The sequence below is a fragment of the Cariama cristata genome, unplaced genomic scaffold (genome assembly GCF_000690535.1).
Source record: "Cariama cristata isolate BGI_N322 unplaced genomic scaffold, ASM69053v1 scaffold41931, whole genome shotgun sequence".
Taxonomy (NCBI): domain Eukaryota; kingdom Metazoa; phylum Chordata; class Aves; order Cariamiformes; family Cariamidae; genus Cariama; species Cariama cristata.
Window position 1 is genome coordinate 24,759 of NW_009598297.1, and position 15,408 is coordinate 40,166.

At 52.5% G+C, this 15,408-nt stretch overlaps 1 protein-coding gene across 1 annotated transcript in view; it reads left to right on the forward strand.

The window, feature by feature from the left end:
• The window catches only part of SZT2 (seizure threshold 2 homolog (mouse)), a 58,386-nt gene that overhangs the window by 24,739 nt on the left and 18,239 nt on the right, over positions 1-15,408 (forward strand). Inside the window, exons 23-48 of the mRNA XM_009709212.1 lie at positions 110-251; positions 790-954; positions 1,643-1,847; positions 2,066-2,178; positions 2,642-2,900; positions 4,338-4,503; positions 4,586-4,678; positions 4,862-4,943; positions 5,082-5,363; positions 5,727-5,865; positions 6,121-6,237; positions 6,354-6,417; positions 6,803-6,988; positions 7,059-7,397; positions 7,538-7,727; positions 8,132-8,206; positions 8,423-8,561; positions 8,799-8,916; positions 9,157-9,286; positions 9,390-9,542; positions 9,654-9,756; positions 10,138-10,255; positions 10,486-10,597; positions 10,887-11,005; positions 11,412-11,576; positions 12,190-12,274. Coding sequence (XP_009707514.1) covers positions 110-251; positions 790-954; positions 1,643-1,847; positions 2,066-2,178; positions 2,642-2,900; positions 4,338-4,503; positions 4,586-4,678; positions 4,862-4,943; positions 5,082-5,363; positions 5,727-5,865; positions 6,121-6,237; positions 6,354-6,417; positions 6,803-6,988; positions 7,059-7,397; positions 7,538-7,727; positions 8,132-8,206; positions 8,423-8,561; positions 8,799-8,916; positions 9,157-9,286; positions 9,390-9,542; positions 9,654-9,756; positions 10,138-10,255; positions 10,486-10,597; positions 10,887-11,005; positions 11,412-11,576; positions 12,190-12,274 — 3,859 coding nt within the window. The remainder of the gene's footprint in view (positions 1-109; positions 252-789; positions 955-1,642; positions 1,848-2,065; positions 2,179-2,641; positions 2,901-4,337; positions 4,504-4,585; positions 4,679-4,861; positions 4,944-5,081; positions 5,364-5,726; positions 5,866-6,120; positions 6,238-6,353; positions 6,418-6,802; positions 6,989-7,058; positions 7,398-7,537; positions 7,728-8,131; positions 8,207-8,422; positions 8,562-8,798; positions 8,917-9,156; positions 9,287-9,389; positions 9,543-9,653; positions 9,757-10,137; positions 10,256-10,485; positions 10,598-10,886; positions 11,006-11,411; positions 11,577-12,189; positions 12,275-15,408) is intronic.

Genomic DNA, 15,408 nt, shown 5'->3' on the forward strand with positions numbered 1-15,408 from the left:
TGTGCAGACCAACAGTCATGGAGGAACTCGCTCTGCATGGTTGCTACCTGTTTCACAGTAGGTCTGTGCCATGTGCTGTGAGCTTATCCAGCTTCCGCTCTTTCATCAGAGCCTCGGCAACACAGAACTGCCTGAGGATGACGTGACCCTGAGTGACACCAGAGGGCCCTTTCCCCCACAGTGGCGATGCTATGCCAAGCTGGTCAACCCACAGCATGTGTTCCTGACCTTCCTGCCAGCCACCTTCTCAGGTGAGGCCACCTGTTGTGGGGAGCGAGAGGAGGTAGCAGTCCCAAGCCTCCTAAGGAAAACAGCAAAAATAGAATCAGAATCAGCTCTGATAGGATGGAGAGAAAATTGAACAGTGAAGTCTAGACCCAGGGTTTTTGTACCATATGGCTGGGAATAGAGTAGTCCAAAGTGCTGAATGTCTTGCTCTTCTCTCCTTGGATGTGGTGCTGCCCACATAGTGTTTTCATGCAGGGGATGTGGCTTTGAGTCATTTGCTGGCTGCAACCATTGGACCGTTTTCCTGGTAGGGTTGTTAATGACTGGAGTAAGGAGACTGCTAATGGGATGGTCTAGGAGGGTCCCTGCTTCTGGGCACTGGGACGCGTCTGGCTTCCACTGGGCTGCTGGTGAAGGCTGCTAGACTCAGCTGGAAGTACTCTTTGGAGCTGCTCCCACACACAAAGAGGTAGCAGGGACGTCTGCCCTCTTGGGAATGTAGATGGAGGGGTTAAACTGTTCTCAGTGGACAGAGAGTGATTTTATTTTACTTTCTTCCAGATGTACAGAAGCTGATGGCTTGTGGGTTGGACAAACCTCCAAAGGATGAGAGTCGATCTGGAGAGGATCCTCTGGGACCTGTCTGTGCAGAGCGAGTCAGAGCTGAGGCTGAAGAAGGGGATGCCGCAGTGCCATTACCTACCCTCAGTGTAACACCAGCCCACGGTACTGCCCTCAGGACAGCACCTTGCTAAAGTATTAGTATTGGTATCCTTGCTATTCCCAAGCACACTGTCAGGCAGATTGAGGTAGGAGGAATAACAGGCTGCTACAGCGTGTCAGCTCCTGGCTGGCAGTCAGCAGAGTCAGGGCAAGGGGCACAGTGAAGCCTCAGCCAGCTTTCATTATGTTCATGGCGGGGCAAGGGACTGTAGTGTGAGCTGAGTGCACATGGCCCAAGGCTGGCTCCCTGTGGGCAACGAGGTGGCAGGTAGACAGAACTACTAGGAATAGCAGTACTGGGCTGCACGGGAAGGTCAGTGACTCTCGTGTCATCATCCAGACTGGCACTACCGGCAGCACGTTGTCTTAGAGAGAAGAGCACAGGTCTTGAGGTATATGGGATTTGATTGCACAGCCTCTGATGCAGTCAGCTAGGCCTACAATGAGGATGGAGGGTTGTGCTGCTGCAGAAGGCGATGGTGGTGGTGGTAGTGGTGGTGAACAGTCATGGTTGCCCAAGAAGGGAATCAGTGTGGCCAAAGCATTGGGCTGAATGATTGGGTGCTGGGTGAGGAGAATGGTCTCTGAGGTTTGAGTCATGAGAAGCTTGTAAAACGGATACCTACCTGTGGATGCTGCTGTGAGGAGGAGCCCATTGAAGGCTTTTGTCTCAGGATTGTTTCTCTTGCAGAAGTGAGCTGTGACCCTGGAGAACAGGGTGGCCCCTCGCGGAGAGATGTGCATATCTCCTTCTGTCGCCAGAACTCACAATCTGAGCTAGGAGAGTGCCGCCGATTTCGCTGCCCTATTTACATCTACAGCTGCTCTTTGGAGCTGTTACGAGAGCAGCTTGTCAGCCCACGGGCACATCGTCCTCCCCGGGACATCTTTTTCAGGTAATACCAATCGTACTTGATTCCTAGACAGGAAACAGAGGAACTTCCTTGACAAGAGGCTGGCTCTAGCCCTGCCTTATTCTCTTGGCTTGACCTCTCTGCATTGTAGCAGCCAGTGCGTCTGCATGCCCTGGCACCCTGCTTTACTGACACCAGAGCTGTTTGTAGTCTTAAAATGTGCTTCATTGGTGCTGAAGGCTGCAGTTCCTCTTTTCCAGGTCCCAGTCTCTGGAACGTCCTCCTACTGCTGCTTGGCTAGACCACAAGCATAAGGATTTGGTGAGTTACTGCACACTGCTGCAGGAGCACTCCCACCAGTGCTACGTGAAAGGTGAGAAGCGGCATGATGGGCACTGAGGCAGGGTTGGGGTTGGGGTGGGACCCTGTGTCTACTTTAAGACGACAATGTCTCATTTTTCTTGTGATCTTATGGTGAGCAAAGGGAGGAGCTGTGGGATTGATCTCCCACCAGGAGGGATTTAAAGATGCCTCTGTGCATTCCCTGTGGACCTTGCATAGGCTGTTCCTGGACCTGTGGGGTGCTGTGAGAGGGGAGTCCCTTCTTTGGCTTTTTCCTCTCGCCTTCAGGGTGGCAGATCCCTAGGGCACTCGTATCACACAAGACCTGGGTAGTATGTAGCATTAGGTATCCTGGCTGAGTCTTATCTCCCAGCACCTGTGCTGACCGCAGCTCTGTGTTGGGACTTGGCGAAAATCTGTATGTGGCTATTGCCTGACCCCCATGGCATTGCATCCTTGCAGTGTGGTGCCCAAGCACTGTGTTTCATCTGTAGGGCTATTCAAGAGCCTTCAGCAGTCACACAGCATCAGCTCCCAGGACCTACTTACAGCCATGGACTACTGTGAGGAGCTGCTCCAAGAGATTGATATCACCAACTTCTTGCTGACGGTGTGCAGCCATGTCCGCTCATTCCGAGAGAGTCATCAACATTTCCGTATGCACTCCAAGACAGCCAGCTTCCAAGTGGGCAGCATAGATCAAGAAGAGGAGCAGAGCTCTAGGGAACGGGGTGTCTTGGTCTCTGAATCAAGGTAGGGGCCCACCTCGGTCTTGCTTCTGTTCTTAGCATTGGGCCAGGACAGATCTATCTTCAAGCATCTTCTACTGCCTGCTAGAAAGAATGTTGTAGGGCAGTGTCTAACAGAGCCACATGTAAGAACAGATATTTCTGGTGGGATACCCACCTGGTATAGTGTCCACCAGGACCTTCTCTTCTTTGTGATGTCTGGTGACATCCATCCTTTTGCTTTCTCTTGTAGTCTTAGCTCATTACTGTCCCATCTGGCCTGAGCTGGAGGACAGTTTGTCTGCAAGTAACTGACTTGTTTCTGGAGAAATTACACATCTCCTGCTGCTTGACTCATTTGAGTTTGCTGTTGACTCTGGTGAAAATGACAGGTTTGTTTGGTTTTTTTCTAGTGAATAAAGTGTCTTTTTTTACAATTAAAACTCTGGAAGAAAATTAACAAGAGAAATATCAGGGCAGAACTGGAATATGCTTGATGTTAAACCTCTGTCCTTCTGTTCCTTAGGGTATTTATGAGGTTTGTATTGCATCTGGAAACTTAATGAGGGGGAAAAGTAGTCTACTGTGCCTTAGTGTCTGTCAAAGAAACACCTTCTTTAGGCCCTTTGTCCTCTATTTGCACTCAACTATCCTTGGTTCCTTTATGTGAATTCACTACCATTTGTTGGGAATCCCCAATCCTATTTCTTCTTATGCTGTAAATCATTGAGATGAAGCTGTGGTTTTGAAGAACACTCAGTGTTTGGAAAGTCAGATGACTTCAAATGCTACTTTTGCAGAGAAAAATTGTGGGAACTTTTTTTTGTTTATAAGATGTTACAAATCACCTATCCCAATGCATATTGTATAAACTTTACTGAAGGATGTACAGCTTGACACATTGCATCCAGATCTGCCATCTATATTACTAATTTGAGTACCTGGGGAGTACTTTGACCAACTGACATCCTGCTCCGCAGATTTTTTTTTTTTCTGAGTTTTAGGGACTGATTCTGTCATGGAGCTGCTGAGTGAGCATGGACCTGAGCTTTGCGCTCCGCTCTGTGCTGCCAAGATACTAGGGGTGCTGGCATGGTGGTATTTGCTGTGAGGTGCCCTGTACTGGGTGTTGGTAATTCAGATTGCTCCAGGCCTGTCCCCGTACTCAGCCACATGTCTCTCTTTCCCAGGGAGGACGTGTAGCGTGGTGTAGAGTACCTGGCTACGGGATCAGCATGGTTAAAATACCACTGGCATGGCTTCAGACAGCCTGAGCACTTATCTGGGTTAGTGGGTGGCAGGAGGGTTTCTGGGGCTGTAGGGGTGGGGGCTGTGTAGTCACATCATGTTTACACAGATGAGGTGTGGGGAACTGTGAGGCAGGATGCACGCAAGATAGATAATACATATAACTACTCTTGTTTCTCAATTTGCTTGTCTGAACTGTCCATAATCCTGTCAGTGCGGAAATGGAGGACTACAGCGAGCAGGACTCCCATAACGTTGCCAGCCCCACAGAGGAACCAAAGAGCAGTATGGGCACCAACTGCTGTTCAGAGTTTCCCCTCACGCTGCTGGAAATTGGACAGCCCTGCCAGGCACACCCTGACTTGCATAAAATTATCCAGGTGAGTAATGTGGAAGCTCGGCTTGGCTCCCACAGGACGGTAGAGTGGAGTGTCTCCTTCACATTTGGAATTTCTCTTTTAGGAAAAATTCCTGGAAATTGGAAGCTTACATTTCAAGCCAGTGCCATCAAATCCTCACTATTTCTTCTATTGCCCACCATCAGCCAAGAAAGAGGTAGGCATCATGCTGCCCTGGCAGGCACCTAGGCCTTATGGAGAGAAGTAGCTTTGCTTGATATCAGATCTGCACTTGGGGCTGGCAGACCAGTGGGTAGGCTGAGCCCTTGGTGGGCCCATCAACAGCCTGCTTCACTGCCTGGCATGGTTCTAGTATCTGCCTTTCCTCACTCCATCTCAGGAAGAGGCATCTCGAGATCAGGCAGACAGGAAAGCCAGTGAGGACATGGAGGGATCAGAGGCAGAACTGGCAGCTGAAGAAGGTAAGATTTGCTAGCTCTGTCCTGGAGAAGATAATGTCTGTAGTCTCACTGTGGTGATGCCTTTCAGAGCTTGGCTGTGTCTGGTAGGGTCTCTGGGGATGTGGGCCTGGTTTGCTAACAGTGAACCTGTATCAACAGGAACTGTGTCTGGGTGCTGCATTGCCACAGAGAGTGACCCAGAGCTGGAGGTGGAGTACCGTGAGAAGCTGGAGCATGAGTTCCCAGACACAGATTCCCTCTCAGACTCCAACACAGTGAACCAGGATGATGACTCCTTCAGTGTACTGGGAGGAGACTCACTCAATGAGCAGGAGTTCCTGGAACAGGAGATGCCCCCGCTCTTTGTGCACCTTACCTGCTCGGTGAAGCTGCGTAGCCAGCACAGCTCCATGCCCGTGCAGTCCCTGCCAACTTGTCTAGGTAAGAGCAAGCCTTGCTGTGAGGTTAAAGGGCAGTAGGGCTTCTGTCGGGTCCCTACTGGGTAATCAGCCCCTGGAACAAACATGCTCTGTCTTAAACAGCAGTACCCCTGGACGAGCCCTCCCTGTACAGAGCCCCAGGGTGTCCCAGCATCAGTCAAGGGCTTTTTCACCAGGTCTCCCACTTGTTGTGGGATTGGTCATGAAACATTGAAAGGGTCACAGAGGATGGTGACCTTCTTGAGCCTGTCCAGGTGTGTGGGACAGCCACCTCTTGCAGTCTCTGTACTTGCCACCAGGCTATGTATATGTGTAAGCAGAGCTGTTTGTTACTTGATTCCCTTTGTCTGTGATCTCCCCTCAGGGGAAGTTCTGGGCTGCCTGGAAAGCTGCCAAGGCTTGAACACCATTGACTTGGGGGACCTCTGTGTGACCCTGGACATCTTCGTGCTGACACTGCCCCTGGAGATAGAAGTTGTGAACACAGACATTCTCCACAACAGGTAGGTGGACAGAGGCCCAGTCACTCACTCACCCTCTGCCTGCCCTTCCCAACCAGCCAATCTTGGCTCCTCTACATGTACTGAGACTTGGGATTCTCCTTCTCACAGAGCCTGCCACAGTCCTAAGGAAATGAAAATTTTTCCAAGATAGGCTCACCTTCTCCAGAGATCCCTTGTCCCCTCTCTGGAGCCTATGTCTGTTTATCCTCTCTGGCTCAAAAGCTGATGCTCAGACTGTTCTCTCTCCTGTCACAGATGCACCTCAGAGAGCAGTGTGTCCTTCACACGCTCTCCAGGGCAGCCATCCTCTTTCCGCTCAGATGAGGATATCATGCACAACTTGGAACGGCTCCCGTCCACAGGAGATGAGAGGTATGGTACTACTGCAGGTGTAACAAGCTCCTCAGGGGTTCCTTTTGCTGCCTAGGAGCTGCACTGTGGTCGTTGCATGAAATGAGTGACTGATTGATTCTTCTCGTCTCTCCTAGGCACCCTGCACTTTCTAACCTCCCTGGAGTGCACAGGCAGGCTATTGAAGCCACTATGAATGAGGTAAGCCAGCCGTGCCTACTTCTTCTTACTTCCAGCTGGAGCAATGTGGCCACAGAGCACAACTGCTGTTCCATACTTCCTAGACTGTGCCAAACTGCAACCTCTGTCAACTGAACTGACTATCAGGCCTTGCTGGTATCACACAGGCCATTGGCCTTGTGCTCCCCAAAAGTGTGGGATTACCGTGACAAAATTCTTAGTGCAATTGGAGTGTGACAGGCAGAGGTCTCTTCCAAAGGCCTTTTCTTAGGTGCATTCAGAAGGAGATGAGGGATGTAGGTGATGAGAGGAGCTGCCCTCATCCTGTTGGGACTTGAGTAAGAATTGGGGCAGCCTTGCAAATGCAAGTCACTTAGATCTTGCTCTGTGTCCTTGCTCTGCTCAGATTCGCTGGCTCCTGGATGATGAGATTGTGTCTGCACTGCGCCACTCACAGGTCATCAGCACCTCCATCCTGCACCGAGTGGCCACCCATATCTATAATTCCAAGGGGCGCCCCAGCTGCCACAGCGAGGTGGTGCTACTCCAATTTGTCTTTGGACCTGAGCACTCTCTGGAGAAGTTCAAGGAGGTAAAGAGAAAGCCCTGAGGCAGCATCATACACTTAGCTAGCAGGATGCTTATTCTTCCCTGTGTTGCAGGAGTTCAGAAGAATGGCTTTGCCAGGCTATGTGCTTAATGCAGAAGGCAGTGACTACCACTACATCTCCATCAGCCGCCTGCACTCCAGACGGGCAGCTCCAAACCCTTCGGGGACACCTTGCTTGCAGCAGCCACCTGGAGGGGGCACCAGGACAGCTCTGGGCCAGACGGGCCGGGAGGGGAGCAGTGAAGCAGAGGCAGAGGGCTCAGAGCTACACCATGCAAGCTGTGTCCTCCCAGAAGAAGCCCGGGGTCTCTGGGGGTGGCCAGAGAGTGAGACACGCATTGTGACAGACACAGGACACCCCGTAGGTGGGGGCAACCACACACAGGATGAGGTGAGAGGTGCTGCAGTGGTCTGTTGGTGGGAAGGTGTGGGACGCTTTGGTAACAGAAGGAAGAAGGATGCAGGAGGATGATGGGACTTTTTTCGGTGCCTGTTTTTCTGGCCATTTTTGCAACTCTGGCTTGTGTGCAGGTCCCAGGAGAAGTGCTGAGCCTTGAGCAGGGCAGAGCACCTGGCCATGACTCTCTGGAGGAGGCAGCTCCAGAGACAACCGTACAGTCGCTGCCATCCTCATCCTCCGAAAAGGGCAACAGCGAGAAATCACCATTGGTGACACCATCCGCAGCAAGCCTGGCTGACTCCGTAACACAGGGCAGGGAAGGTAGGAGCTGCAAACATGGGCAGGATGTACCTCAGCCTCGGGAACTTTTAATAAGGGAAGAGCCCAGTTCTGACTGTGTCATACAAAATATGACTGCTACTCCTGTTTCAGTCCCTAAATATCAGAATTGGTACCAAGGATTGTTGGTCCCTTCCCTGCCAGGGTGCTGGCAATTCACTGCTTAACAGTACCAAGGGTACTAGCTGTGCTGCCGCGCTGATATCCCTAATCACATGAAGTTCTTGGTGACTCCAGTAATGGCTGTGAGAGCCCCATTCCCCAGCACTGCCTCCGCGTGGCCAGCGTTGCCTGGTTGTCCTGTGGTGTAATGTTTCTCCAGCGCGTGGGGTGTGTGAAGTGGCTTAGCAAGTGCTTTCATGATCAAACCCCTCTTCTCTTTGCAGGCTCCAGCAAACAGCGTCCCAGCCGCGTGCAGAGCCTGGTGTCGAGCCAGGGCAGCATGGACTCTGACCACCTGGGTGAGTCTGTTGGGGCAGGGATGACCAACAGCGTGCAGCCAGACACTGGCAGTGACGTAGTAGTGCAGGGGTGTGGGGGGACTGCGTGCCTGGGCTGGGGTGACCCCTGAGCCCTGAGGGCAGGGCTTGTGAGTAGCTCTGATCTTACAGAGCCTGCTATGCCCGGGGAGGAGGCTGGCTTGCTAGGCCTGGTCCTGAAGTGAGGATACATTGCAGGTTACGATGGGGGAAGCAGTGACTCGGAGTATGAGGAGGCACTAATGAGTGACCAGGAACCCAGATGTCCCCTCATGCCAGATTTCTGGCTCATCATAAAAATCCAGCAAGACCGAGTGGAGGTCTATTACCACACACGGTAAGGATGGTCCCCGGTCTGGCCACTGCTTCTCCGTACCAGGACCTTATTGCCACTCACTCATCTCTGGATAGGATCTCCTTCTGCCCAGTGTGCGTGGGGAGTTGCAGGACTAGACTGGTGCTCCGTAAGGGGAAAGCTGCCGTCCTTCCCCACTGTGTTCCTGCTCCCAGCACACAGGGATGGACACTGTCCAGGTGCCCTGCTGACCCCTCTCTCCCCTTCCCTGTAAAGCAGCCTGAGTGTGGAGAAGGCAGCATCAGGAGAGACAGAAGAGGAGCAGCCAGGGGAGTGCCAGAGTCTCAACCAGGTGGTGGTGAAGAAGATCAGTGAAATCTGCAGGGTTGTCAATCAGGTAACAAATCAGCAGAGGGCAGGGACAGAGCTGCCAGTCATGAGATAGCTTAGATGAGAAGGGACCTCTGGAGGTTGTCTGATCCAAGCCCAGCTTGGAGGAGGGCCTGGGGAGCCAGTTGAGCTGGTGGAGTCCCAGCTTGGAGGTCAAAGAAAAAGGGACTCAGTCTGATCCGAAGCCCTTGCTGTCTTCTGTGGGCTGTGCAAGCAACGGAACCAATCTTTTTCTCATCCTTTGCAGCGCTTGCTGCTGCAGGACCTGCATGACAGCCACATATGCAACTCATTACTGGTGGCAGAAAGTGAGGAGGACATCTGGAAGAGTGAAACGCCCTATACGTCATACAGGCAGCGTGTCATGCCCACAGACGGTATGAATATTGCCTCAGCGGCAGTGCTACTGCCTGCCCGTGAGTGACTAAAAAGATGGTGACTTCCATGCTATGGTCCAGCTATGTCCTATGTTCTTTGTAGATTACTCTGTAGAGGAGAGCTACCAGCCCCGGGACTACCTGGCTGCCACCATGCAGTTCATGCCCGGGCACTTTGCTTGTGATGTTGTGTGGAGCACACTCATCCATGTGCATTCACGCCTCAAGATGGGCCCCAACATGGGGGTCTCACGAGGTGCGTACAGCCCAGGTTCCCTCGTTTTGCCTGTCAAGAGTCTGGCTTCTGGCTGGATTGGCACACCAGAGAAGGGTATGTGGGATAGCTAACATCTCATGTTGCCCACAGCTATCCAGGCGCTTCGCTCCGTGCTCAACGCCTTCTCTGTGGTGAATAGGAAAAATATGTTTGTCTACCAGGAACGTGCCACTAAATCTGTTTTCTACCTCCGGTAAGAAGCCAGCATGACTTGTTGGCCTGACCCTGCCCAGCTATGTGCATTACACCAGACTGAGAGCTCCTTGGGCAGGAAGTGTTTGCCCAGCCTCAGGGACCCTGCTGTGACCCAAGCAGCAAGTATCTGATTTCTGATAAGACAGAGTCACATCAAGCTAGGCCCCTCCTGCTCTCTCTGCACTAAGCCTTTACGTGGGAGGGAAAAGGATGATTTTTTTGCGAGAGCCAGAGAGCAATTTTTCCACAAGCTCCATTATTGTAAGGACTAATCCCCAGAAAGTGCACAGGGAGAGCAAGAAAGACATGGATCTTCTGTGGAGGTATGATGCTGTCATCCTTGGGAAGGGAGGCAGACATGTCTTTCTCCTGTGTTTAGACTAACTGAAACAACCTACAGTGGGAAGGTGTGGGAAGCAGAGAGCGTCCTTAGTCCAGCATCTCGCTCGCTGGCACTGACACGCAGCCAGGAGCCCATTTACACTGAGGATCTAATGGTGAGTCTGCTGTTCTGTGGGAGTGGATGTGCGTGCCCTTGATCATAGGAGTGGAGGGAACTCAGTAGTTCTAGCAACCTGGATTTTATGTAGGATAAAACTTACATTGTAGATGGGTGGAGTGAGGCAGCGGTAGCTGGGTTCTGCCTGGCCTTGCTGACAGCCTGGGACAATGGTGGATCTAGAATTCGCATGGAAACTGCTTCTGTGGGGCTGTTTTTCTCTTCCAGGGTTCGCGTTCCTCCCTGGACACTGCCTCGTGCCGTAGTGTGGAGTCTGCCCGCCCTGTGGGACAGATAGACAGGCACATCCAGCTGATGGTCCATGGTGTTGCCCCAGCAGGTGAGTGTCTGGATGGGAATGTGAGGAAAGGATCCAAGGCCCACAATGAAACCTCCTGCAGACTGGGTGGCTTATGTCAGCTTTCCCTATGCAGGAGTGCATTTGTCTTTGCCTGCTGTACCAACAGTCTTTTGTGATCGTGAAAGGGGTAGAAAAAGATGCCTGAAGAAATTTCCCTGTGGGAACTGAGCATGAAGGTGGTACATCCTGAACAGGCAGAGAGGGTTGGCTGTGGTCATTCTTACTGGATGGGGTGAAAAAGCGGCTTGTACGTCTGCTTCCTTGTCAGGGCCTGAGATCACAGATGAGCTGGTGAAAGTGCTGCGCAGACGCCTGGATGAGGCCACCCTGGATATCATCACTGTGATGCTGGTGCGGAACTGCAAGCTGACCCCAGCAGATGTGGAGGTACCTCACTGGATATCTGCTCTTTTCATCCCAGACTCCATAATGCTTTCCTACTTTTTGACCTGTCTCAGCGTCTCCTGCCCCAGAGCAGGGAAGGCTAGGGCAGTTTGCTGCATCCCGTTCCCTGTTCCAGTGCTTACTTGGGCTAGCGCTCACCGAGGTATATGCTATGTGGGTGCCAGGGTAGGTGGGACATCCCCTTTGCTGGGGTTTGCAGCACAGCAGGGCCTCCCTGTGAATACCCCTGGAATATCTGCCCACATCTCTCTCAGGGTGCTGTCTGTGGGCCTGGATTCTGCGCACCACACTCTCCTTTTGCATAGCCAGCTGGCATAATCTGGATCGGTATCAGAGCCCCAGGGCATCCTGCTAGTCTCAGCTGAGCTTTAAAGCCTTCTGTCTGCAGTTTATCCAGCCACCTGGGACACCACCTACAGAGGTCCTGCAGTTCGCACTGCCACCCTCCGCCCTGCCTTGGCTGCATGCGGTGGCCTGCTATCTGCGCCAGAACCTGCTCATCTTCCTGCACACCCCAAAGTACACGGACAGCAATGTGGAGCACCACTTCAAGGTGAGGAGGGCTGCAAGTTGGGACAGCAGTCTGCCCAGCTTCTACCTGCTGCTGGGGACATTTGTTGGGGCAGTTCAATCCCCATGTTTGTAGCTCTGCCGGTGTTAGGGAGGAACTGACACTGAATACTGAAGCTTAGCGGAGTTTTGCAGGACTGTGAGCAGTTCCTGTTTGGCCTGGACAGGCCTCGCTTTGACACAAGCAGTCACTTGCTGTGCAGGAAGCAGCAACCATGAAGCTCATGCCCACAGTCATCTCCCAGGAGCATGGGAGAAGACCCCCTTGCAAAGGTGAGCTTGGATCCTTGTGTGGCTCCCTCAGATCTAAGGACTGAAACATCAGGATTAATAAAAGTTTGGAAGCAGCTACCCACCCCCTCAGCATGGCCATAGCAAGGATAGAGGGTGAGGCCAGATGTGTAGTGCTGTATAATTTTGCATAGAGCTGTAGGGAGTTCCTTCGGCTCAACAGTCGCAAAGGTTGTGCTGGCGAGTGTTTTAAGTGGGTCTGGATTGCTTGCTGCAGGTCTGGGGTTGAGCTCTGCACATAGGCCTCTGCTTCAGTTAAGGCAAGTTCTCTAATCTCCATCGCTGTTCTTCCTTGCTCTCTTTAGCACTACTTCAACCACAGTGGGAGCATCCCTGACCAGGATCTCTATCTGTACAACAAGCCAGGCGGGCAAGGCACTGGTGGAAAAGGTATCACGCTCATCTCTTTTTCTGAAACTGGGTATGGGGCTGCATGTTGGGGAGCTGCTTCCCATGTTGGAGAGCTCTGAGTGACTGAGGAGGGCCAGTGCTGGGGTAGTGTGTTCCTCCGATGGCTGGGAGGTGGGCAGGGTGTGTGCTTGCGGGACTGCACACCCTTGCATGTGTGGTGGAGCAAACTAAGGCCTCGCTCAGAGCAACTTGCTGAGCTTGGCCTGTTGCTGTAGGAAGCAGCTCTAGGTTGCAGTAGCTGTGGGGCAAGACACAGCGAGATGTCAGTAAGTGTGGGACACATAGGCTCAGTGGGGGGGGAGGTGGGAGCAGGGACAGTTGTGCAGGAGCCTTGCTGAGAAGGAGTAGCTGGATGCTGTGTGTAACTGAGCAGGGACTGTGGGGGCAATGTCCTTGCTCTTTTCTCTGGACTGCTGGAGGACGGATTGGATAGGGCCCATCCTGCAGCAGGCTGTCATGTTTTGTGCAAGCCATGTGGTCTGTCACCTGGCCATAGTGTGTCTTGTGCCCCTCGTGCACCGTCTGAATGTTCTTCTGTTATGTAGGTACCATGTCGGACCTTGTGCAGCACCTCTTTCCACTCTCCCATTTCCAAGGTAGCACCTGTGGCTCCAAGTATTACTCCAGTTCCCTTTCCTGTGCAGCTCCCTGGCCCCTCTGGTCCCTGCTGTTCTCGTTTTCCTTGTGTTGTGGCTTCAGCTCTGACTCCTCTGTGTGTTTGTGTGTGCGTGTCCATGTAGCTGAGCCTCCTCTGTCTTGCTGGCTGGATAAATGAGCAAACGGAACCTGCTGCCCTGAGATGGCAGCTCTGCAGTTCCTGGCTGCTGAGGATCTGTGTGCTGCCCTGTTAGCTTGAAAGGTGAACTCCAAAGTCCTGCACCCTTTATCCCACAGGTCCAAACAAGCATCTCCTCCCTGAGGAAGACAGGAATCATGATGTTTCAGCCATGGTTTCATGCTCCAGGGTGTAGCATCATTGCTCTCCCAGTGGCTGTGTCCTGGGGTGGGGGTTTCCCTTGCATACCAAGGGGCTAAAGTGGCCAGGCACCACTAGATATGTTCTTTGTATTTCAGTGAGCCTTGGTCAGAGAGGGCTCAGAGTCCCTTGCAGATGGGAGGTAACAGCTCCCTAGCACCTCACTTCTCTGCGGAGTGTGATGGATGACTGTGTAGCCAAACTGCAGTGCACTGGGCAGCAAGGTCCTTGGCAGCTCTCGCTAACTTACCTCTTCCTATAGCCTCAGAGCTCAGGTCTTGAGTTTCTTACCTGTTTCTTAGTGGTTGCATTTTGGCTTCTCTATGTTCCTGTAACAAGACTGGAAGCCTTGTTCCCTGTGGCACGGAGGTGAACCTTTCTGCTGGTGGGGCAGGGGGAGCCTGCCCTGAGAGACTGAGCCGACTGCAGGGTGCTGAGTGCTTGGCGCTTGCTTGGCAAACCAGCTCTGTCTCAAGGAGCACCTGCAAATGAGGAGGCTGCTGACCTGGCCTGCTTGAAAGCAGTGCTGTGGATGCTCCCTCTCTGGAGCACAAGGAGGACATGGGACATTGTGCTTGGTTGTTCTCATGTCCTCACCTCAGATGGACTGAATCAGAGCAGAGGTACAGGAATGGATGTGATCAGGAAATGTGCCAGAGAGGGGGGGGCTGAAGGGACTCATTGTGATAATTTATCCGGGAGGAGAAGAGGGCAGTGTCTACATCTTGGTCTACAATTACCATATGAGCATCCACTGTCATTTTGGTGGCCCTGGGGCTGACTGTCAAGCCAGACAGATGAGGAGTTTGTGCCCTTTGCTGTTTAAAGAAAGAAAGTCTGCTTAGTGGAGCTCATATTTACTGTCACGTGGGGCAGATTTGCTGCTTTCTATGCCTCTGTATTGACAGCCACATCCCAGACAGCTGCCCTGCTCCAGCAGGAGGCTGTGTGAGGTGGAAGAGCCCCTTTGGGAGGCTCCCTGCCCTTCTCTGAAGGGGGATGAGACTGGATAAAGTCCTGGTCCCCTCTACCTTTGATATTTATGAAATTATGAACTTCTCCATTGTGTGCTGGATAAAGGGTTGTTCCTGTGCCTATCTGAGGGAGAAACATGTTGGAGCACTTCTGAGACAAGGAAGTTCCTGTACTTTTCTTTAAGTGGAGAGGTGCTCATACGTGTAGAATTTCTTTTCTTTAGTGTGAGTGCAAGTGAGCTGCCCTCTGACTTGAATGCCCACCTCTCTCCTTTGGGAGCAGCTCTCTTCATCCCAGTGCCCTCTCCCTTGCATCTGGCATGTCTTGGAGGAAAGGCTGCTGCGGAGCTTACACTTCCTTAGGATTGTTGGAGAGCGGGTGGTTGTGCTGCTGGTTAGACCTGGGCACAGTCTGCTGGGTCTGGATTTGTCTCAGTACAGGGAGGGCACCCATCTTCCACGTGGTGCTGTGGATCCAGTCGGGTGCAGTTTGGTTGCTCTGTGGAAGCAGAGTCTGGTGTCACTCCTATCCTTGCTGGGATGGAGAGGGACAGAGTATGGGCTTAGCAGTGCTGTGGGGCTGAAGTTGTTTGCATCCGGACACATCACCCTTTGGCAATGCTGGGGCAGCTTTGCCATGCAGTCACCTGAGTGCTGGTTTAGTTGGTCAAGGGGCTTTGAAATCGAGCGGGAGCATCTAGGGTTACACCGTGGAGTTTGGACCTCACAGCTGCATCTGTGCTGCTGCTTCCCTGGAGCCCTAGCCATCAAGCTGGGCCGTGGGAAGTGAGCTCCTGTTTCTGCTCTGGTCCGTAGCAGAGCTTCTCCTTGCTGTGAAGCAAGCACCACGCTGCTGCTGTGCATCTCTGGACTGTCCAGTCATGTGTGCATAGGGCTCCGTGTAGAGAGGCTACAGGCAGGGCCTGAATTTTTACTCTGCAGCAACTCCAGGCTAATACTTGGTGTCAGCCTGCTTTGTCTCCAGTCCTGCTGGTTGGAGTGCATGGGAAAGGCACCTGATCTTGTATGGGTGTACAGTGAGGAGGGGCCTGTGAGTGTAATCTGCAACAAGGTGTAACGTATACAGTCGTCTTCTGCAGGGACTTGAGGTCCTTCATAGCCTGGAGAAGGCTGCTGGGGAGTATGTGGCCTCTGTACTCTTT